General features: G+C 43.3%; 1 protein-coding gene across 2 annotated transcripts in view; it reads left to right on the top strand.

The window, feature by feature from the left end:
* FAT3 (FAT atypical cadherin 3) overlaps positions 1–24,948 on the top strand; it is a 649,640-nt gene that overhangs the window by 436,421 nt on the left and 188,271 nt on the right. For both annotated transcript variants that reach the window (XM_053656923.1, XM_053656924.1), the window contains one exon: positions 20,133–20,194. In XM_053656923.1, coding sequence (XP_053512898.1) covers positions 20,133–20,194 — 62 coding nt within the window. The remainder of the gene's footprint in view (positions 1–20,132; positions 20,195–24,948) is intronic.

The following is a 24,948-nucleotide window of genomic DNA, read 5'->3' as shown; positions in this document are numbered from 1 at the left end:
TATCTCAACAGCACTTAAACTTGGAACTCAATGGGAAGCAATTAGGAGAAATTTAAAGCATACCCGGGAGGCTCCAGAAGTAAATATTTCTCTGGGCAGATGTATTATAGCCAAATTAACTAGGTGTTTGTGCAACTGCAATGAATCGGAGAGATAACAGTCTTTATTGCCTGTAGATGTAGCCTCTGATTTCAAAATACAAGTGGTGTTAAATGTTCCCAGTAGAGGTTCAAGTAGTTGGCTGAGCAAACCATTGTTGCTGCCAGGTTATAATCTCACTGCCTTAAGTTATTTGTCCAGTTCTAAGTAATGAGGTTACCATCACCCTCCATCTGAGGTATGTTTATATTAAGAGAACTTGGGTCAAATGAAACTTAAATTTCACTTGATCTTATTCTCCACTAAGAAACATTCCTAGAGGAGTGAAACACAAGATTCATTTGGTTTTTTTTTTTCCATATTATTCATTGTTTAAAGTTCCCTCAGGAGAAGAACAAATGACCTCCCCTTCTAGGTTGGCTGGGTAACTTCAGGTGATGCCTCCAGTCCCTTGCCTTCACAGGTGAGAAAGCTGGAAAGATGATGCTATGGTCTGGATCCTCAGATCTGTTCTGTTTTCATCCAGAGACCATGTGACTGGAGCAGCCCTAATGAGATCCCTTCTGGGGTAGAATAACATAAGAGGGGGGCAACAAGTGGAGGCTGAGGCCACAGGGACCAGAAGGAAGAAACACAGAATGCCTGTAAAGCAGTAAGCAGCAGGTATCTGTTCTGGCTTTCCGTACTTGTTGTTACCTTTGCTGTGATACGCTGCCATCTCACCCAAGGTAAAGACTTTACTACAAATGGAAAGCGTCCAACCAAGACAAGGATAAGGGTGGGATCTGATCACAAAAGGCCCTGAACATCAGGTTGATTCAGGGTTTTACTCCACAGGCTACTAAGATGTCATGGTAGGGAGTCGTGGATGATGATGATATGGTCAGTGTAAGGCAGATGTTCACATGTGCTCATCACTTGGTATGCTCCAACCCTCATGCTATGTGCTTTTATATGTATAATTGTAATTTATATTTTCAATAAGCACAAAACCTTGGTATTATTCCCCACCTAACAGATGAGCAGAGAGAGTCAGCCCAATATCACATGGAAAGTAAATATCAAAGCTTGGGTTAGAACCCATTCTGTTTTATTCTGGTCCTCCTAACATATCTATGGTCAGCATGATTGTTATGAAGGCATTTCACCCACAGGCATATGAAATGGCAGGCATTGTCCCCAACACATCACACATGAAAAATGCTGAAGGAGGCAAGGATTCCTGGCACCTAGCCTGAAAGCATTCGATACATTCTTGTTGAGTGACTCGATGAATGGGATGAAATTTAAACTGGGTTTTTAAATAGGTATGGTTAGGAAAAAGGTGGTCTTAGTCAAAGCATGATTATTTAATTGTGAAATGGCTGGTGAGTTTGCCATTTTCATGTCCTTTTCTATTCACATCTCTGAGGTCTAAAATATGAAAGACTTTAATCACTGTCCTATTTTAATAAAGTAATATTTTTACATGAAATAGCCTTTTTAAAGTTGTCTTACCTGTATCCTCTCATTTTCATTCATTCTCTCAATTAGTATTTATTAAAGTACCATGTCAAGGCACAGTGCACAGGAGAGTTAAGCAGAAAAATGCTGGGGTCTGATCATAGCAGTCCCTGAATATCAGGTGGAGTTGAGACCTTCCTCAATAGGCTCCTGAGCTGTGGTGGTAGGAAGTCATGGGTGATAATAAATGGATGGAATATGTGGTCAGTGCAGTTAATATTATTCCTGTTAGAGGGGCAGACCCTGTGTCACAGAGTGGTTATGTGACTTGTGTAGGATCACAGAATATCAAAGGGCAGAAGCTGATGTACAGCCTCGTGCTCTGGACTCTGGAGCTTTCTCCACTATCCTTGGTCACTATCCTTTCTCACAAAGACCACAGATGCTCTTATCAAAACATAGGGGCAAGATAAAAGAAAAGAGATAGCTAGGAATTTCTACCATGGACTCCTCAGAGAAGAGCCCCATTTATACCAGTAGAAGAACACATCTGAGCAAAAGGGATACAGAAGTGAGAGAAGCCTGACCAGAGGGGTGAAGAGCTATTCTGATGATCTCATGTGCAGGGGATTAAAATAAACTCTGAGACTCATATTTATTTAATTGGCCCAAATGAGGTTAGCTGTCTTAACTTTCACACTGACCTTTTTGGTTTGATAGTGGAAGTTACGTCCAATTCTCTGGAATTTCCTGCCAGGGTGGTGCTGACCTCCAGGTATTGCTTTGGAACCAAACTTCTAAATGACCCTTCCTGATAATTGGCTCTAGCGGCTCCTTGGTTTTTGAAAAGAAATAGAGAATTCCAAGGTTTTCCAGAACTTCTATATATTCTAAGCTCTCTATTTTCAAATTAATAATTCAATTGTTTAGGTTTTACAGATGCATAGGTAGAGTTATAAAAGTTAAATGTCCTTAACAACAACATAAGGACAGAAGAAATAACACACTGAGCACTGGTTGCACTGCAGTTGCTTTTTCACACCTCATCTCATCTCATATTCACGGTGTTCCCATGATGTATGTGTTCCTCATTCCCATTTTAGGGATGAGGAAACTGAAGTTCGGAGAGTTTGGGTCACTTGCTCAAGACCCTTAAGCTAGGAAGTGGGGAGAGTTGGAACCAAACCTGGATCTTTCTTGACTCCTGTCCACAGCCTTTCAGGAACGTTCTTAGCTGGAGAACATACAGAAATCTCAGTCCTAGAGTCAAAACCAATGATAAAAACATTTGCTGTGAAAACTAAAATAGAACAAAAGTGTGCAAAATATTTAAATGCAAAGACAGAAAGCCTTCAGCAATGTGTATAAGTATTTTGCATATAGGCATTTCTTATTTTATTCAACATCATTTATTGAGGGTCTTTTGGGTGCCAGACATTCATTTAGCTGCTACAGATAGGGCAGTACATAGGACACAGATGAAGCTCCTGCTTTGTAAGGCTTCCATTCTTGAGAAGACAGACCACAAGTAAATGAACAAGTATACAGACAGGATGGTTTCAGACAGGTTGGATCAGAAAAAAAAACAAGGAAGGGGAGACTTTAGGTGGGGTGCTCAGAGAACACAAGTGTTCTATTGAGAGGTGATATTTGTCCTTAGGACTGTATGATAAAGAAGGAACCAGATGTGCAGATATATTGGTGAAGGGGCATCAGAAAAAAAAGGATACTGGCCAAGGGAAAGGCAAGGACAAAGGCTGGAAGCAAAAAAAAGATTTACATGTTCAATAAACAGATATAATTGCAGGGTAGCTGGAACCTGGTGACAGACTATCGATACTTTAGTGAATTGAATTGAGCTTTTAAGTATGAAGACTTTGCTGTCAAAATAAAGAGATTATCAAGCAGAAGAGCTGGATGAGGAAAACGGGGGGAAACCTTAGAGAAGCTCTAGGAAGGTGATGACCTTGAGAAACTCCCTAAGAGAAGCATGGTGTTTGGATCCCTTTAGGGTCTCCTTTGGTGAGTGGGGGGACCCAGTGTCATTTAATTTGATTCATCATGTAGCAGTTCAGTGGTTTAAGACCAAAACAATGTCCATACATGAAATCTGCACTTTTTGGAAGCAGTTTTACAGTGGAAGATTTGATGGGGCTCCAAATCTACTGGGACCTGGAAAGCAAATGTAGACTCCCATCTGAAGATGCTTCTCCAGTGAATGAAACAATGCACAGGAGGGAGAACAAAGTGTGGAGATGGGAAACCTATTCCTGGCCTTTTTTGCATATTTTGGTGAAATGATGGAGTAATTTCACATGAAACAGTGGAAGATAAAACTAAATAGGAAAAGGAGCCTTGTGTCCTCATGATTAAGAATAAGGATCCTGGAGTCAAACATGATCAAGATTCAAATCTGTCTTCCTGACTGTGTTACCTCTGGCAGGGTACTTGGTCTTTCTAAGACTCAGTTTCCTCATCTCCAGTTTGGGGATAATAATAGCACTTAGCAATTTAGTAATAGTTATTTAGAACTGTTGAGGATTACATGAAATGTCGCGTTTAAGTGCTAAGTGAACCATCGGCCATACGGAGAGTATCCTGAAAATGGTATTGGTTGTTAGCTACATTAGTGATAAGCTGTGGGGAAGACAAAAAGTGGTCTCAGAGCAGTTCTGAGTGTTCTGGAGCAGGCACCACATGCCTGGCTCTAAGCATTGTGGTATCTGACAAAGTGCCGCTTCTCGCTGGGCCTTAGTTTCCCCGTCTACAAGTGGGAGTGGGTGGCAGGGCAAGATAGTAAAAGTTCTCACATGCACCCAGCCCTGAAAATCTCCCATGTAACCAGCTAGTCTGACACACCTGGCATTGGGTTGGGATCTAAACCTACGGAGTCCAACTGCCCTGGCTGCCCAAGGTCGAGGGGTTTCTTGGGGTGTAGAATTGGCATTTTCGGTGCTAACTGAAAGTCTCAGGCAGACTGGGGTCGCTGCTCACCCTCCTACAGTGCTGCTCCCAGGAGGAAGCACAGGGAATGGGAAGCAGCCTTATTTAAATAGTGTCTGATGGGTGTTCCGATGCTCCCCGGTCACCCCCCACACCATCATTTTGTTCAGGTCAGGTCTTTGCTTATAATGTGCTCCTGGTCCCTTCATTTGGAGTGTGACAGAAATGGAAGGAGAACTTTTCCCATTCTCGCCCTCAATGCTGTTTCGTGATGCCTAAAAATGTAAAAACGCTTCCATGTTAAAAGTTAAGAAAGCACCTTTTAGAGCTGACTGACTTGAGTGTTCATAAGGAGAAAGATATTATTTTCCTTCCAGTCCCAGCCATAAATATTGAAAATTCCAAGGTTTCCCCGAAGGTCTCTTGAAGTGACCTTGGGACAAGTCTGGGGGTACTTCTGGCCGTGTGCTTTTCCTGTCCCATCAACATGTGGTGAGCAGTCCCCACCTCCTTGTCTCCCTCCCACAAACACCTACTCATTCCAGCCAGGGGACCCCATGATGAGAAGCTTTTCCTTGCACCCCCCAGGTAGTGTTCAGGGCTGACCCTTCTGTGCCCCCATGTTACTTTTTTGCATAGTTCCACCTGAGCCTTTAATAGCTGGGCTATAACCATTGAGTCACTGCTCGTTCCCCATAACTCTCAGGGTTTTCCCACAACCAGTACCTGGTGCCAAGCTAACGGTGGGGCTGCAACTGCAGTTTGTGTTATATTAAAAACCCAGTGCCCGGAACAGCTGTTGAATCCTGTGGGATGCATCCTGTCCTCTGTCCTGTCTGCTGCTTTGGTTCATTAATGCAAAACCTTCCGACAGTCTTCTTTTCCATGGGAAAAATGAAACCCATCCATATAATTTCAAACTTTAGTCTGGTTAGCTTGAGAGTCCCAGATTTTCTGGTGTCGGGGCACCAGTATGATGTGAAAAAAGCAAAATTGCAACAGAATAAAACAGTCTTGTGGAGTGGACGCTAAACCAGGGCCAGTTCCATGACATGTAGCATCGACACGTGCAAATTCTAACCAGCCACTGATCACAGCCGCAGAAGAATTGAGCTCGACTTCTCCGGGAAAGGACTGACTCAGTGTTATGAATGGTCTAAAAATCCACACTCATGGCTCCGTGAACACATCCACGCATACCCACTCGTTCAGAAGATACTGAATGCCAGCAAAGATGACGTTTTCTTTTGAAATGGGTGGCATGTTTATCTGGCATGTTGTTGGTTTTTAAATGGATATCTTTTGTGTGAACTCTTAGCCCCAAGGAGGGAATGCTAAACTACTGGAAATGTATTGATGGAAGAAACATTTAGCAGCTCTGCTCGGGTGCCTTTGCTGGACCGTGTGGGTGGGGTTGGGGGTCAACCACGATGACAAGACGAGGAGTAAGAGACAGAAACCTCAGCATGTGTGCCCTGCTGTCCACCAACGGCCGAACCCCTAATGTGCGAGTGGCCAGGAGACGTGTCCCCATTTCAGGTCTGCGGTCACCAAACTCATCCTGGATGTAGGAGGAAACCCTAAACAAACATCTGCCTCCTTTACCAAGGGGAGCAGGAAAGGAAAAGCGAGCAAAACGAATTACAGTATGCTGCCGAAGGGCACAGATTTAGGAGTCACACAGAGTAACTGTCAATACATGAAATGTGTTGATGTTGCTGTTGTGGGTAAACACAGACTAAACGAGATCGAGGCACGGATGCAGTGGCGGTCGGTCCTCAAGGCTGCCCCGCTCCCCACACCAGCCCCACCTCGCAGAACCAGCCTCGGCTGCTCTCTGAGTTCTCCTCAGTTTCACTCGTTCACTGATTCTCTCACTTTATTGCCAGTCTTTTGTTTTCATTTTCTGAACAGAAACTGAAGTGCCACATATGTTATCCTTTTGCTATTACATGACTGAGCACACTCCTTGCTAGATTGTTGGTTGCATTTTGAATGTGTTGATTCCAGCCGGGAGTGAGACCCAGCAAGGCCCTCTGGCTCCCCTTCCACTTGGATGTTCACCGTGGAGTGCCTGGTGGACCTGGAGACAGCAGAGGCTGCCGCTTTCAGCAACCTTCCCCTTTGTCTTTCTCCACCCCTCCCCCATCCAGGGTTTAATGTTGTTTGGTAAGTGAAATGTGGGCTGAACCCTTTCTGACAGGTTAGCAGTCCCTACTTATTTGACAGAGTATTGGATAAATAACAATTTAGTTAAACATAAAGTAAAGACAAAAGAGAAATAAAATACATTTTAGAATAGAAAAACCCATTAACGTTGACAATTTGCCATTTCCTCCCCATTAACCTCAATTAACCACACAAACGTCAGACTCCGGCATACAGTGTGAAAAGAACATGGCTTCATGAACTTTTAATGTTTTATATTACAAGTCCAGAATAATCACCATAGCTCATAATTCTATTCTGAGTTTATTTGGAAGCCTTTCCCAAAAGGCATGGAAACTTATTAAAGCCACGACATAAATGCTAGGTGATCCTTCTCGCATCTATGGACCATTTCCTGCTCTGGGTGGTACACGCGTGTCCACACATGCTTCCATAGGTATTTTCTATAGCATAGTTTACTTATCCAGTAAACTAATATGTGTTGATTGCCATCTGTATGCCAGGCGCTGTGCCAAGCACAAAAGGTACAAAGATTAGCCTAAGTCTGTTAAAAGGTATCCCCCTGATGAATATGAAATGGATAAAAACATGGCTGCCCTGGAGAGGCCATGGGGCTATTGAAGGAAACAAGCGTGCCAACAGAAGACACTGCGCTAAAGCTGTAAGGGGTTGTTTATAAAGTTCTTTACTAAATAGGAGAGGGAATATACACGTTTTTCCAGACTGATAGCAAGTTTTCCTGATTAACTGTAAAGGATTCCAGGTCCTCCTTTATTTCCACTTATAAAGAAAAAAAAAAAAGCCCTGTAAGTTACTCCTAGTGAGGAAGAGGTTGCTTCCCCATTAAATCATCACTATGTTTCAAAAGAAGAAACTGAGGGACACAGCAATTTTAAAGACTCGCACAAAGTCGCTGCATTGATAAATGATTAGGCATAAATTTCATCATTCTTGCAATACTTGGTCCTTCTGCCCAGAGAACAGAAAGACCATGAAATTTCATTAATTCAGACTCTCACTGAGAAGGATTTTATAGCAGCTGAAAACGCGTGCTCTAGAATATTCCCGGAACACATGTTTACTGTTTTCCAGTGAACACATAAGGTTAATGTTACTCTTAACGAAGCGCTGCCAAATGAAGGCCCTGCTTGGACCGTCTCTCCAGAACAGGAACATAGGGGGTTGCGATTAAAACATCAAAATGGTGGTTGTTAAAGTTAAAGTGCTTTGCAGATGGTTTGTTTCCAGTACATTAAATACTCCCCTGAGACCTTTCCACCCTATTAATTTACCTAGGTGGTACAAAGGTAAGCTTCAACCAGCCACAAAACTGTTACAAATTTTCAGATGGGTAGAATGAGAAATTGGGTATTTTAGTGTGTGTGTGTGTATACACACATATATATATTTAATTTATATATATATGTATATATATATAAATTAAGACAGAAAGAAAGCATTGAATTGTGTGAAAATTAACTTGAAAATGTGTGATATTAAAAAAAAGTGTTGTCAGTCTTCTGATAACATTCAAAGCCCCCACAACAAGTGATATTTCTCCCAGAATGTTTTAAATTAGGTTGTAAACATCGCTCCTAAGACCTTGTATCAGTCATGCAGCAAAGAGCATCTGAGAGAACTGGGCACCTACAAAGCACATGTGTTTTCAAGACTCTGCACATCCTCCACGGTGTCATTTACACTCCATCTATCCTCCTGATTTTGTCTGTCCTGTGAAAACAGATGTAGAAACAAATTATTTCCAGTGAAATCATTTCTAAGGGGAGTGCAGTGGTTGTTTTCACACCTCCAGAGTGTGCAGGAATTAAAGAACTTTATAGTGTGTTTTCATTCAGGTAAACAAAAGGAAACTTAAACTTTCAGTTGCCTGATTACTGAATTTTCAGACGTTGTCCGAGATGACCTATCTAGAGACAATAAGGTCTCCCTTTCGCATGTGATCAGTAACAGCAACCCAGTGCTCTTAGAGATTTTAACACAAATGAAAGAATTTACTGCTTTGTGTAGGCTCTGCCCGTGTTTCCGAACAATATCTGCTCAGTGCAAGGCACTCAGCCAAGGGCTTTGTCTGTGCTGTTTGTTTCCAAAGCCTTGTCGGGCTTGTTATCACCACCTTGTCAGAGAGGAGAAGACTGAGCTCAGAGAAGTTATGTAACTTGTCCTTGGTCACACAGCTAAGAAATAGCAGAGCCGGGATTTAAAACCAGATTTACCTTTTTGTTGTTGTTGTTGTTGTTAGTCTTTTATCTTGTTATTCTCAGTAGTGATTAGATATTGTAACTTTTTCCAACTTCTCTATGTGTTGAGATCTTATTCTCTAGTAAAGGCCTACAACAGATACACCTTACTCTCTTATCTTTCCCAGCCGTACAGCCCGGCATTATCTTCCCTTCTTCAGGGCACCCAGAGTTATCAAGGAAATGCATCAGATCACACAGTCACTGGCCTGTGTGTCTGACTGCCTCACGGGGTTGCTTGTTGCATGAAGGCAGACATGGGGACTTGCTGTATCCTCTTGGCTCTTACCCCTGTGGCTTGTGTCCAACATGTTTTTACGGGGAATATTAGAATCACTACATAGGTGGTGTTTTACCTCGGCAGTGAGAACTGTGGGGGCCAGGTGGAGCCAGGAGAGGCACAACCCTACAGGCAGAACAGGGAAGTATGCCGAATGAAAAAGCCGAACTGCAGCTGACATAAGCCAGGGCTTGAGAGGAAGACACAAAGCATGTGTCAGATCTAAAGGAAGAATAAACCTGGCAAGCACAAGTTGACTCCTCCACTGGGGGGATTCAGACAGAACTTTCTGGAATCCAGTGAGGACATTCAAGAGACTGCGTGCCATTTTATTGGCCTTTAAATTCTTTTGGATTATAAAATTGAGTGTTGCTCATTGCGAGAAAACTAGACGATTTAGATAAGCCAGAGAAATTAATTACCAGAACACCTTCCCCCAGGCTAACGACTGCAGAGACAGTGATTCTCGAGCTTGGCTGGATATCAGAATCACCTGGAGCTTTTTCAAAATCTCTGTGCCTGGGCCCTCCTTATACCAAATCATTCAGAACCCCTGGATGTGGGACCATGGCATCTGCATACTTTAAAGCTCCCAGGGGAGTCCAGTGCACAGCCACGTTTGAAAACCAGCAACGGTCTCAATCCAGGTGTCTCAAAATTCAGTGTGCTGCAAGAAGCCTGCGTTCTGCATCTCTCAGCTGCTTGCAGGTGATGCAGATGCTGCTGACCTGCACTGTAGTTGGAGGGCCAAGGGTGTATACCGTCCACTCGATAACATGTAGCAAGAAACGGACGACGTGCTACGACGTGCTTCTGACAAAAAAGTCTGAAAAAATTACTTAAACTGTGCGCATCAGTTTCTCTATCTGCCAAATGACAGAGTAAGTAGCAGACATTTTACAATTTTTCTTGCCCAAATGTCTAGACTCATCAGAAGGGACTCTCTCGGGATGGAAAGGAGGCAAGATTAGACCCTTGAACACATGCGATACTCCAGGCATCGTCCTTGGAGCTCACAGTAAAGCAACATTCCGTGAGCATTTAATATGTGCCAGGAATCAAGCTGGGCGTTCGAAATTGGTTATTTAATGTAATAAGCCTTCTTTACAGAGGAGGAGGCTGATATTTAGAGAAACTACACCACTTGCCAAAGTGCAGCCGGTTGCTGAGGGGTGGGGCTGGGGTGCAAAGCCAGGTGGTGTCCTGCAGAGCCTGGGGGCTGGTCGCTGTGCTGCTAACCAGGACAGCAGGGGGCTTCTCAGATGCAGTAACCTTGAAGACCCATCCGTCCAGTGTCATTTAGATTGCCAGTCACTTTTTCTTCCTTACTTTAATCAACCGATATTTAGAATTATGCAAAAAAGAATCTTGACAGAGACAGAAAAGGGGAGAAGTGCGCCATAATGCGAGTCTGAGCACATGCATCGGTGGTATGCTAATGGCACCTAAAGATGGCATCTTTTCATACGACACCCTTAATATTGGTTCGCCATCTGTAGCTGAATTTCTCTGATGAAACCCAATATGGCATTCAAGGTTTAGTTAAAACCGCCTTCTTCAGGTGCATAAATACTTCTTTATCTCAGCTGAATGGAAGGCAGAGTCGCAGGGATCTGTGTGAGGTTGGGAGGAGACCCAGGAGCACTGGTGTGAGGAAGGAACTGAGGGAAGGGCAGGTGGGACTCGTGAGTATCCAGGTATTCCGGCAAAAGTAAGCTCACGTGCAGCATCTCTGGTCCTAAGTATATGTGTGTGTGCATGAGTGTATATGGCAGGACCACCTGCTACAGGAGAGAATTACCCGGAGGAAAGGGCCTGTGGAAACATCCGCCACCACGTATCTTCTTCATTAGTCCTCCTTTGTTGGCCCCTGTCCTATCCTTCACCCTGATGACAAGTTGCCTTGACTCAGATGTCCCTAACTGATCTTGTCTGTAACAAGGGGTACAATGAGTGAGCAGGGCCTGTCTGTAGCTCAGCACTCTCCCTCTGGGCTGCGGGCAGCTCCATCTGTCAACCAGGCCTGAAGGGAAGGCACAAGGTACGTGCCAACATCAACACTTGTCCTTCACAAGCTGCCTTTTCCCTCTGCGACCTGCAGCACCTACCAAATCCTGCACCCAACGGGGAAGGTGTTTCTGGCAGGAGAAATGCTGCCTGCGATGTCTCTGCTGCCAAGGCAGGCAGTGCCATCCACGGGCTTGCAAAAAAAAATGAAACTTATCTGTTACAGAAAAGCCACAGCTATGAACCACATCAATCCACATGGTCTTCCTGCTTTGGCTCTAGACGCACCCTCACTTACCCAGTTTTAAAACTGTCCTGGGAGCATCTTGAAAATAACTGTTTTTAAAGAAAAGTTTAAGTTGTAGGCTTGAGCCTCTTCAGTGATTTACCCTGTCAGGTTTACTTCGGTGAATTTAATAGCAGCACTGTGTGCCCCCGAAGCAGCTCCCAACCTTTACAGTCGATGAAACAGCCCTTACTTCAGAAGTGGGCGTGATGGGGCCAGCTTCCAGAATTCTGCTTTTAATCCCTTCATAACTGGTGTTGTAAGCTTCCTGTGTTTTTTTCTTTTTGATTATTCTTTTTTCTTTTCAAACAAACATCTTATAGTCTAAGACCACCCATTGCTTACGATTCTTTAAAATAAGCCTAATATATGTGTTTCCTTCAACTTTGATTTTTCCCACAATTCTGAATTTGCATTCACTGTGTCCCTTTTATTTTCTGTAAATTCATCACACAGCCTTATGTCTATGTATAAATACTGCAGGGAACATTTTAGGGCTTCCTAATGGGCTAAAATGAGACATGAAATGGATTCTAAAAGTTATAATCTTGGAGAAGAGGCGACAAACATGGGAATGACTAAGGTGGTTTTTTACTCCGTACTTAAAAATATAAAATCAGTTAAGTGACATTTTTACTTTTCTCCTTTGAGATCTATGCACAAGGATGTTTAAGTGTTGATTTTGTGGATAAACAAAAGTTAGAATACAGCCCCTCTTCCTGCCTAGGTGACTTTCAGAGAGGGACTTGGGTCCTTCACTGAAGAAAGGTGAGAAAGCAGGGGAGGAAGAGGAAGAAGCACCTCCTTTTAAAGTTTTTGTATTGTTGTAGGCATTTCACACTGAAAAGAGACATTAAAACATTCTGAGAAGAGGAAACAAAGGCTTAGAGAAAAGATGTGGTTGCTGGAATCTCATAACTGGTGACTGGCAAAGTGGAGGCTGGGACCCAGGTCTCCTGGCTCCTGGCCAGGTGGCTCTGCCACCGCTCTGCATGCTCCTCTGCTAAGGAGACAGTGAAGAAGCTTCAGAGTTTCTGGGTTTGAATCCTTGCTCAGTCTTTGGTGACCTTGGGCAAGTTATTTAACTCAGTTTCCTCCTGCAAACTAAGTCAGAATAGTTCCTGTTTCCATGAACTATTGTGAGATTAAATGAGATCACGTATGTGAACAGTTTGCTGTAGTGCCTGGCACATAGTAGTCAAATGTTGGACACTACTATATTATTGTTTGCCCACCTTTCTCTATAAATTAGAAAGAAACCAGAATGTGGGAGAACAGTGGAATGGCCACAAAGCCCCTGTGCATGCATGACGTTAAAGATTAAAACTTTTAATCAGCAGATGAGAATTTTTAAAAGGCTATCAGGAATTATTCTAATAACCTCCATCTATCATCATGGAGGAAAGTATCCAAAATTGGGAAAATGCTAAAATCATTCAAAGGATGGAAGAGAGCAAGTAGATCACTTTTAACTCCTGCGCGTTGGGACCACTGTGGTCTCTTTATGAAACAAGGTTAGGGATCTGGAAAATGGCATCCTTGTCACCATCACTGAGACAAGTTTTCCTTGACACCTGTAATATGCCAGGTTTTGTGTTAAATACCAAGAACACACGGTGAATAAGACCTATTCACCACCCTTTTGTTTGTATACTATTTGGAAAGATTGACTCTTTAACAAATAACTGAAGCCCAATGTTGGGTGCAATAATATAGTAGTATAACGCAGTATTTACGTGGCCAACCAGTGTGACAGGCACTGATCTAGCCTCCTGAGCTCAACTAGTGAACTACCCAAAACCTCTGCCTTCCTGAAACTGTGAAGGGGTTGAGACAGCCGTTGAGTAACATGCATCGCGCAAGAGAAGGAAAGGTCAGAAGAGGCTTCACAGAGAAGGCGATAGTTGAGTTTTCTGGAAGGATGTTTGGGTTTACCAGAGAGCTGGGAGTAGGCGTGGAGAGATGGGATATGGAAAAGAAAGAATAAGTGCTAATTTTGGTTCAGAGGGCTGATGATTCTAGTTTTATTTTTAAGACAAACCCAAGCTTCCAAGAGTCTTGGAAAATTATGCTGAAACAGCTAAGAACTCTGCTGCTTCAAGTAACACTTGAAGAAAATGTGAATGTTGTAGCAGTAGATTACACAGCTGTGACCCAGGATACCCACAGGGAGAAGGCACAGGGAAAAGATGTCATGCTCACAAGTGTCACTTCTCTGATTGTAACTACTTAGAACGTTTGGGGTTCTCTTTTGAAGAGGCAGCCTCATTTTCATGCTCAGGCTGTTTCTCAGGGAGATTGTTAGACGCCTCCGTCTCCACAACCAAAAATCAACAGTGGCCATTTTAATGTAATTGCACAGGACCAGCCCATGTGCCCTCCTTCCTGCTCTACCGAGTATCATTCACTTAGGTCTGGCGTGGCTCCCCTCCTAAATTGGAGGTTTGCATATGTAATTATATCAAATGATGTGTTTGTTTATATCTCTGAACCACATTCAAAAGCTTGCCTATGATTTATCTTTGAAAGTCAATTTTGTCATGTCAGTCTGCAATGTACCCTGTGGGCCCACATTCCACGTGCGATGCCCATGCCCCTTTCCTGCAGAGACTGCAATGAGGTGGCCGTCCACCGTGATGAATCACAGCAGTTCTAGAGGGATTTTGCTCTGTTTTACTCATTTTCCTTTCCTGCAGCCCCACTGCATTCCACTACAACGAAGCCGTTAAAATGAAGATGCAGCTTTGGCAATTTGACTAATTCCTTTGGCCCGTGAGGGATGGCTCCCAGCATTCCTTTCGGATTGCAAAAAACACAACGCTGCCAAAGCCCCATAGCTCATGCTAAGTATGTTCCTTTAGTGTAGCCTCAAGAATTTTTCAGACGTACAATACCTGACTGTTTTGTCAGGGGCACTGACCTCTTTTCCCTTAGACTACCAAACAAAAAGCAGTAACAGCCAACACAACAATAGCCATCCTGTGTGAATACCCTGGCTTGAACTATAAACAGAGGTCATCACATAATAAGGTTGGGTCTGATTGGTTAATTCTTGGTACTAGAAATCTTTCTATACAAGTATAGGCACCTGATTTTCTCACCTGGGAGCAAAAAGGGTAGGTGATGATGATGATGATGATTGCAAATTAATCATAATTTTACCTTTTTTTGGTCAGATCAGCAAAAACATATGTTTTTTTTGGTATGCCACAGAATGTTAGTAACTAGTTTATGTGTGCTGTCAGATTAAAACAGGGTTGAAAATTGATGATTTAGAAGGAAGAAAGCTTTTGACCCTTTTTAATTTAGCTGACCCTGGCTTGATAAGGGTTTTTTTTTTCAGTGCATATAACTACCAGTTGTGGCTTTAACCCTAAATGCTTTGTTCATTATTTTTATGCTCCAGGTCCTCATGAACAAACCTCATCACTCCATTCAAACCCTCTTTGTACCTGATTATTAAACTAACTCCCTCAGCCCATCATTCATTCATTCATTCATTCATTCAAAGTATTTTCCAGCTAGAAAGATGTGTTAAAATCTAAAAGGCACAGTTATGGTTCCCTACTGATTTTTGAACAGCTTTACTGATGTATAATTTACATAAAATTCCATTCACCTGTTTAAAGCATACAATTCTATGTTTTTCTGAATGCTTATGGAACCGTGTGACTGTCACCATCATCTGTAATTTTGGAGTATTTTTTCATCTCCTAAAGAAACAGTGTACCCTTGTCCCCAACTCTATCTCATCTGATTTCTTGCTGGCTTTCACTTTTGCAATAGATATTTTTACCTCATTTCTGTGACGATGAAAGTGACACAAACCCAGAGACCCGGATCCTGCAGAGGCTGCCCTGTCTTTCTTCCAGGAGCAGAACCTGCTTGCCTTGCTCACAGCTCCAAGTTCACTGTCATGGATATTGTTGCAGACTTTCCAGGAAGCCTGCAGCTTTCTCTGGTGGCTGATAAATATGTGAGAAACACATCCTGGTGAAGGTGTACGGATGGAAAGGGAGTCATGCTGCTCTCTCGGTTACATATGTGCTTTGCGAAAACAAGCGACTTTCCTAAAAAATGACCACAAGAATGATGAGGAGAGGAAACTGGCCTCTTCCCTCTGCACAGTCACAGCACAATGGGCTGTGGAGGCCTGACCTGGGCGAGTGGGGCCTGAAATGGCGCAAGTGCCGTCAGGGGAACAGAGGGCAAAGGGCTCCTGGTCTTTTATGTCTGGAAGAGCAGCAGGCTACCAGCAGAGTGGAGTTGACGGCCCTTCACCCATTCATAGCCTCAATTTTTTTTATAAATTTATTTATTTTTTTGAATTGATTATGCTGTTACAGTTGTTCTATTCCCCCCTTCATTCCCCTCCACCCTGCCCCCCCAACCCCACCATTACCCCCCCCTTTAGTTTATGTCCATGTGTCTCAAGTCCTTTAGGTTCTATATTTCCCATACTATTCTTGCCCCCCCCATCTATTTTCTATCTACTGTCTATGCTACTTGTTTTCTGTACCTTCTCCCCCCGTCTCCTCCTCCCACTCCCCTGTTGCTAACCCTCCACATAATCTTCATTTCTATGTTTCCACTCCTGATCTAGCTGTCCTTTTAGTTTGCTTTCGTTTTAGGTGTGGTTGTTAATAACTGTGAGTTTGTTGTCCTTTCACTGTTCATGTTTCTTTAACTTCTTTTTCTTAGATAAGTCCCTTTAACATTTCATATAATAAGGGCTTGGTGATGATGAACTCCTTGAATTTGGTCTTATCTGAGAAGCACCTTATCTGTCCTTCCATTCTAAATGAAAGTTTTGCTGGGTAGAGCAATCTTGGTTGTAGGTCTTTAGATTTCATGACTTGGAATATTTCTTTCCAGCCCCTTCTTGCCTGTAAGGTCTCTTTTGAGAAATCTGCTGACGGCCTGATGGGGACTCCTTTGTAGGTGATTGTCCCCTTACCTCTTGCTGCTTCCAGGATTCTTTCCTTCATTTTAATTTTGGCTAATGTAATTATGATATGCCTTGGTGTGTTTCTTCTTGAGTCCAACTTTTTTGGTACTCTCTGGGCTTCTTGGATTTCTTGGAAGTCTATTTCCTTTGCCAGATTGGGGAAATTTTCTTTTATTATTTGTTCAAATAGTTTTTCCACTGGTGGTTGTGTCTTTCCCCCTTCTGGTACCCCTATAATTCGGATATTGGAGCGTTTATAGATGTCCTGGAGGTTCCTAAGCTTCTCCTCATTTTTCTGAATTCTTATTTCTTCATTCCTTTCTGTTTGATGATTTTTTTCTTCTTCCTTCTGGTCCACTCCATTGATTTGAGTCCCAGTTTTTTTTTCATCTCTATGGGTTTCCTGTGGAATTCCATTCATTTCCCTTAATTTAGCCTTCATATGTTTCTCTAATTTGTGGCTATAGTCCACCAGATCTGTGAGGAAGCTGATGACCAGTGTTTTAAACTGTGCGTCTGAGAGATTTGCTATTTCTTCATCACTTAGATTTATCTCTGGGGCTTTGAGGTCTCCCTGCGACATTTTTGGTCTGTTCTGGCCCTTTAAGTGGGAGGAGCGGCGCCTTGGATTCCCAGGTCGCTGGGTTGTGACGCTGTATGTGGGGGCGTGGTCAGAGCGGGGAAATGGCGCCGCCGCCGCCCCAACCGCTCACTCCCTCACCCGCGTGCAACCAGGCAACCACAGTCAACTCGCTGCCACCGCCTCCCCACTGTGTCCTCCGTAGTCGCTCACCCGGTGGGCCGCTCGGTCGCTCACTAGGTCCAATCCTGGGTTTGGAACCCGTGCGACTGGATTCGCGCGTCTGGATTCCACGCCCGGGTCGATCGAGCCCTCCTTTGTAACTCCTCACCCTACGCCGGTTTCGCCCCTTACCGGTCGGGCCGAAGAATTTGTTGTTAGTGGACTTCCGAAAAGTTCAGTTTTCCGTGTTCTGGTTGTGTTTTCTGATGCTAATATTTAGTTGTCCCTAAACTTGGTTGTGTGAGGAGGCACGGCACATCCACCTAAACCTCCATCTTGGTGGAAGTCTCATAGCCTCAATTTAATGAGTATTTCTCACTCCCACTGTGACCTCTCACAGAGGATGCCCCCTGAAAAGGTGAAAGCCTCCAACCGCCTCTTGAGAAAGACCCTCTGTGACATATGACCTTGTAAAACAGAATGTCCTGGAAATGAAGGCATCAGATTGGTGTGTTAGATGCCCACTGGTGTGACCACAACCAACCCGCAGTCCATGTAAATCAGAGAGTTGTGCTCCCCTTTACTGGTCCTTCGTCAGCCCCATCACCATGTCCTCACACAGCCTCTCCGTCTCCCCCTGCTCACCTCCCCACACACACACCAAGCCCCCACACCTGATCCATATGCTGAAGCAGCTCAGTGTGTTTCCCCCTTGGATGTGGCTGAGCAGAAAAATTAATGTCAGGAAAAAGTCATAGTGAGAGTCAACAAAGGATGGAGGAATTATGTAGAACCTTCTCTTAGAATCGGGGGACTGTCATCACCATGGGAAATTCAGATACAGTGAAGGAAGGAGGGAGCTGGACACTGAATCTGTGTTTTGAGTTCTGGGAGGTTTGATGGGCGGCTAGAGAAGAGAAGTTACTGATTCCTTCACTTAAAATTCCTGAGAACCGTCTGTTCTCTGTAACCTTGAAGAATAGCTCATCTTTATATCCAAGGGCGCTGATCATGTCACTATTCACACAGAAGACCCCAATCAATGGTTTCAAATGAGTACTAAAGACACATACACTCCGCCCACCATCTCATACTCTCCCTACCCACCAAACAATACCCTCCCAAGCAAACATATCCCAGACTGTAGCAAAACTGCAGATTAGAATATAAATAATCTGTCTTTTCTACAGCAATTTCCATTAACTGAGCATTAATGAGGTTCCCATTCTTTGTTTTAGGCCAGGAGCTTGGTGGGCACCGGGGCTTTAGAGAGAAAAGGCAGGCCCTTCCCCTGAAGGAACTCTGTTAATCTTTCTAGTAGGAAAGTGCAGACCAGTGAGCAAAGGATTGTCATATAGAGCGAAGGACAATGATGGTGGAGAATACCAGTTCTGTTGGGATGAGTTAGATGGGCACCCATCCCTGGTGGGGAGATCACCTCTCTAACACCTGAGCTAACACATGACCTACATTTGAAAGATCTGAGGGTGAAGCAGCAGAGTGGGACACATTCCAGGCAGAATTCATGGGAAGGCCGGTTATCTGTGCAATGGAAACATAGATTTCCCTTCCATGAGAGTATAGACAGATGTGAATGGGGGGATGGAGGATAGCTGATAAAGAGCTCTGCTACCCTTGTGGGATTTTATTGTGAAGGCCATTTAACCTCCCATCACCTCTTGGCTTCCTCTAAAATGCACCACGCACTCACACCCACTACTTCTGTGTACAGTAAAAGCTGGTGGTCATGATATCCTTAGCAAACCTCGATAAGGTGCCTCTTCCTTATTTCATCTACCTCTCCAGTCTCAGGAGTGAAGTTTTCGTAGGGTTTTCTCTGCAATTTTGTGTCAGTCAGTGTATGTCATGAAAACAGCTCAATCCCTAGCTTCTTATCTTCAGGAAGATACACTGGAAAATCAAGAAAGGAATGTAAGTTTGACCTCCTAATTGCCATTTGACAATAACAATAATAAAAAAAAACCTGCAAAAGACAAATTAGTGTAATAAGCGTAGTGGCCTTCAAGGTTTTGTATTCTCATTCCCTTTCTTTATCTTTATATACAAATGGGCGATTCATTTGTGAGAAACACCATTCAAAAGAAAGGTAGGTATTGCCCATGTGGGACTTGTTTTCTGTGAAGATTTAAACACGTATAATAAAATCATAAAATTATAGTATGAAATGTTAGGTATGTGAGTTACTAAATTTGCAATAATTTTGTGTACAATAGTTGTTGCAGAAATAACCTTCTTTTTCAAGTATAGATGAAAAAAGATAAGCATAAAGAGAGTTAAGTAGGAAAGGGCTGCTCCATGCCCTGAACCTAATCAGCATCAACCACGTATTAATTGTTCAAGAATTCTAAAATCTTTAATGAGGTTCCTGCTGCAGAATGTTAGTCATCTGCAAATAAATCATTGAAATTCCTCATTATCAGAAAAAAATGGTTCTTCAGTAAATTTTTACTTCACCAAAGTGATTACAATACCTAAGCAAAACCTGAACAAATTTTTCAGATTTTTTTGTAAATGTTCTTTTGTTTTAAGGACAATTTTGAAGCCCTTGCTGGGTAGCTCAGCTGGTTAAAGCATTGTCCCCTTATGCCAAGGTTGTAGGTTGAATCCCCTGGTCGGGCACATTAAAAAGCAACCAACTAATGTGTAAATAAGTGGAACAACAGATTAATGTGTTTCTTTCTCTTTCCCCCCCTCTATTGCCCTCTCAAATCAGTAAATAAAAATAAAAAGAATAATTTAAATAATTCTGAAGTTTCTTAAATTGCTTACCCTAAAAAAAAAAAAAAGAGTAATTCCTAGACCGCCCACTTGCCACTGGGGACTGGACAATGACTGTTCCCATCACTTTTGCTTTTCCTTTAACTGGACTTGTTTCCCAGCCTCAGTAAATTACTTGCCCCTGAATTTAAAAGTCAAATATTCTCATTTCTACGCAGGTCTGATTACAACAACGTCCAGGAAATTGGATCGAGAACAGCAAGCAGAACATTTTCTGGAGGTAAGCGCATAGAGGGAACTGGCGTTCATTAAAACTGACTTTCGATGAACTTCTTTAACCTTCAACACAAACTAGAACTTTAATATATTTGAACCCTGGCTTACACAATAAAGATATTTCTCTTGGGCTGACTGGTTCCAAATTTGGAGATTTCTGGTATATTCCTTGGAATGCACTTCTGTGTACCAAGCAAAGGTGGCACAGCAGCCTTGGCATTTTGCTGAAAACCAGCAGATGGGTGGGTGTCTCTGCCTGGACTTCTGGCCTGGGTGTCAGTAATAGGAAAGGAGAGTTCCAGAGCAGAGCCCCCGGAGCCACTGCAGCCTCAGGCGCAGAATGAGGAAGAGCAAAGGTTCTGCAGTTAAAGTGAAGTGGATCAGCTGTGAACTGCCTCACATTGTCTGTGTCCCTCTTTCTTTTTTTCTTTTTTTTTTTTTCTGGGAGAGAGTTGAGGAAGAGAAGGCTGCTAGTTGATTCCCTGCCTGAGATGACTGTTTCTGAAACTGTCAAATGCACTCTTATGATTCATTAAGACAGAAACAGCAATTCTAAACTAGAAGAACATTATTTCTGGAAGGGGAAAAGAATCACCACAAGGCAAAGGATGAAAGAAAGTATACATGAAAGGACTTTGTGAAACATTCCTTCTGTACTTATCAGAAAGTACTTTTATTGGGAAGCTTGAAGTCTGAGTAATACATATGACATTGTGCTTTAAGTGTGACCCTCTGGTACGGAACAGATGACAGTGCTTGGAAGTTAGGGTTTTGTTAGGGTTTTACAATGTGTCCATGCTTCTAAGGTGATCTGTTAGGCTCTAAGAAAGACTCGCTGGAATTCAGAGGTGCTCCCAGCATACACACATGCATACCTCAAAGGGTAACTTTTAGGATCAAGTCTTGTATCTTTATATTGAAGTATTTTTAAAACTCTTAAAGCATTACACATAATAAAGGGTTATTATTATTATTATTGCCGTGCAGCATTATAATAATCTTTTTAAAACATTAGTATCATCTTATAAAGATGAAAGACTCCAGGCTGCCAAAACATAATTATTATAATTTTTTTTCAAAATTATACTATTAAGCTGCTGTATGTCCCTGGCCCAGAATTAGAGTACGTTTGCCAGAATAATGACACTTTATATTATATTTATATGCTCCTTCCCTTTGCAGCAAAGAGTCCAGGGCTCCTGGAGGGGCTGTGTTCTCAGGTGGTTGAACCCATTACCTCCCAGCAGGGAAGAGGGAGGGTGTCTCATTAGCCAGGGATCTGCCCAAGATCACGTATACATTTGTCCCCGGGAAGGTGGTGTCCTCAGGGTGTGTGTGGTGCAGAGTGTGACTGTAGACAAAAACACAAGAATGTTTTCCAGGCACGTGAATTTATTTCCCAAAAAAATCCTTAGGGTTTCACATCCTTACAGACTTACATCAATACTGACCAAACATTTGGGTTCTTTAGTCTAACACAGAAGGATCTGGAACATCATTTCTTCGTGTCTGATCTCCTCTGCCTAACAAAATAGTGCAGCATTGCAGTTAGCAACCTTAGAGGGCTGTCAGGAAGTTCAAATATGAAATACGCGTAAAACGTCCAGTCCCATATCTGGTGCTAAGTAGGTGCTCAGTAAAGTATAGTCATCATCACTGTGGTTTTAATTATTATCTTATGGTGTCGTGATACCTGGACCCTCCTAAAGATTCGGCTTCATCTCCATATTCCACGCCAACAGCAGCTCCAGGCCCCGACATGCTGCAGGAGCTGTAGATAGCAACCGCTGGCCTGGGCCGTGTCCGAGGGCTGCCCTGCCTGCTAGGGCTGCAGAGGGAACATGAAGGATGGGAAGACTCATGATAAATAAATGCTGTGACTTCAGACAGAAGCTCCTCAGGCCACTCCAAGAAGGTGCCATGGTGGTGCTGAAAGTGGGGCGGGGGGTGGGCTACATTCAACGGACTGGTAGGGAAGGCCTCTTTAAGAAGGCAGAACTTGGTGACACAAGGGCAAGATTCTATTCAAGGCGAGTATGACCACCAAGGCCAGTGTGATTCAGGGTAGAAAGTTGGGGAGGGGGCACTGTAAATGAGGTAGTATATCAAGTTGGAGGAAGCAAATGAGCCTGCAGTAATGGTTCTGATTTTTTTCTGAGTGCAGTGGAAGCCACTGAGCTGGGGTAACATGATGCAAAACTGCCCAGATAAGAGGCGGATGGCTGCTCCGCTGGGCAGGGCGCCAGGAGTGGAGGGAATGTGGGCCTTTTAGAGGGAGCTGCATGAGAGGTGATGGTGGTTTGGAGGAGTGTTGTTTAAAAATGACTAAAGAAGACTGCTTAGGTGATAGAAACAAACTTTACTTAACACTTCACGAAGCACACTATCTCCATTCAGAGAACTGCCAAATGGGGCAGGAGGAGGGAAGCTTTTTTAGTATAAAGAATAAAGGCCAAGGAGGAGAAAAACAGAAAATACCTGATTGGCTGGGGCCACCTGCTCAGCCTCGTCTGGGGTGAGGAGGCCCAGGGTTGCTGTGGTGTTTGGGACTGGCTGCCTGGGTGTGCCGCCTTTCAGGTCAAGCAGACCACATTGCAGGGCAGGGAAGTTACCTGAGTTTCGGTTCGCTGACAGGGCACCCCGGACAGAAGCGGTGCCGTGTTGGTCCTAGAAAGCTCTGTCACCAGAGTGAAGACAGGGGGTCAAAGGGAATTGCTGTCTTAATACAGGCCCCTCATGATTCTGGCCAGGAAGCAGCACGCTATCTTTTCTGAGTTTTCAGGATGGACATTTTTGAAACGGGAGATCCTTTGAAGCCCCCCAGCTGGCCCTCGGCGGGCTCCCAGGGACCCCTCATCGCATGCGCTCTTCTGCTTAGTGAAACTCCTGCTACAGAAACCAGTGAGCTCTCGCTCTCTGAATTGTAGGGTTCTTGGCCACACTGCCGTGACAGTTTGAGTGACATTCGTGTCTTTTTTTCTAAATAGATCATGGAAAGAATATTGCTATAACTCAGGTCCTCAGAATAAGTAAGATAACACTTTGCAGAGTGCAGATCCGAGTTCTGTGCTGCACACAGGTTTTTTGCAGCTGCTGATACAAGTGTCATTTGTAAGTGCTGGGCGAGGGTGATTAACCTCCTGGGCAGCCTTTAATTGCTAAGATGACCCTGTGTTCCTGTTAAACTCCTGTTAACCTTCTGGCTCTATTTTATCTTTCTCCTTCCCAATAAAATAAAATTTCTCTTCTTGAAAGGACCCATTAGAAGCTGACCCAGCAGGTACACTTAAGAATAGATAACTGGGAGGATATTAATGATTTGTTTATAGTTTTCTATCCTCATGATGAAGGCATTTAACTGTATGCTGCTGGGTGTCTGCCTGTACGTTGGTTTAAGATATTTTACTTGACCACGTATGGGCTGTGTAAGGGTTTTTGAGTCTGTAAGTATTCACCTCAAATCCCTGACTGTGAGTGAAAAGTTATTAACAGAATCCAAGGGACTTGCTAAAGAAATAAAGAGCAGCACAGAAGTTTTTTTAAAAAAAATCACAAGTATAGCATATACCTCTTAGGTGAATTGTAAGTGTTAAACTCTTGCCTAACTTAGAAGCCTGTTATGTGAGAATACTAGGTGAGCTTTTCTCACTCCCCAAATATGGACATTTCGTCTCACTTATTCACAGTCATATACATTCCTTGACATCCTATTATGATTGTAGTGGAGGTAGAAGCCTAATTCCAGCAAATAGATGCAGAGAGTTGATCATGAATGCATAAACTAAATAGTGAATTAATGTATTAGCTTCGTGTCAGTAGCTGTGACTTCAGCCCTGGCTTCCCCATTACCGGAGAAGGCATCTGTGAAATAATGCCTGCACTAATTTTTTTCTTATGTCGTAACCATTTGTACAGATTGTTTCCTCACCTCCTACACTTAATCTCCTCGTGGGCTTGCAACTTGATCTCTCAAGCTAGTGAGTGGAAGCAGTATGGGAAAGCGTGGGTGTTAAACTCAGGCAGGCCTGAGATGCCGTTTGAGGACTGTTCGCAGAGCTTGGATAGGCTGTTGGATCTCTCTGGACCCCATTTCCCTCATCTGTGAAGCAAGGTCAGCAATTCCTAGCATGGGGTTGATATACAGAGTCTATGAAATGTCAGGTAAAAAGTGCTCAGGATGCTGCTTGTTAGATGCCACTTGTCCCATGAACAGTGGTGGCTCTTGTCAGCACAAACTGTCTTACTCATCTCGTTATTCAGAGCATCTAGCCCCATACCTAAAAAAGAGGAGGCACTCAATAAATGTCCTGTGAATGAATAATTATGCGGAGAGACCTTTATTTTATCCTATCTGAGATCATGGAAAGGGAGTATTAGCACACTGTGAAGTACATGGATGGTCTCAGAGACAGAAAGCAGGGAACACACTGACCCTTACCATTTGCATTGCTCCTCCGTTGCCTTGCCTGTGAAATGGAGCTAGTAATTTTTACCTCCTGGGTGAACTACACAAAGGGCCCACCACACACAGACTGCTAACCCACCCTTTGTCCCTCCCTCTTTTCTAGCCCCTCCCTTTTCCCCCTGGTCCTCAACACTTTGTCACTTTCCTTTCTTTTTCAGTACTGACCCCAGCAGTCTGAGTAGCCTGTAGCAGTTTGACTGTTCTTAAAAGATATATCCACTTAGATAACTCTACAGTCCTGGCTTAATTATGTGTGAATCTTTATCTTGCTTGCTGAAAGAGTATTAGCTTGC

This window comes from Artibeus jamaicensis, unplaced genomic scaffold, assembly GCF_021234435.1.
Source record: "Artibeus jamaicensis isolate MK-2021 breed Jamaican fruit bat unplaced genomic scaffold, CSHL_Jam_final scaffold_3128, whole genome shotgun sequence".
Classification (NCBI taxonomy): domain Eukaryota; kingdom Metazoa; phylum Chordata; class Mammalia; order Chiroptera; family Phyllostomidae; genus Artibeus; species Artibeus jamaicensis.
This window is presented reverse-complemented; position numbering and strand designations above follow the sequence as displayed.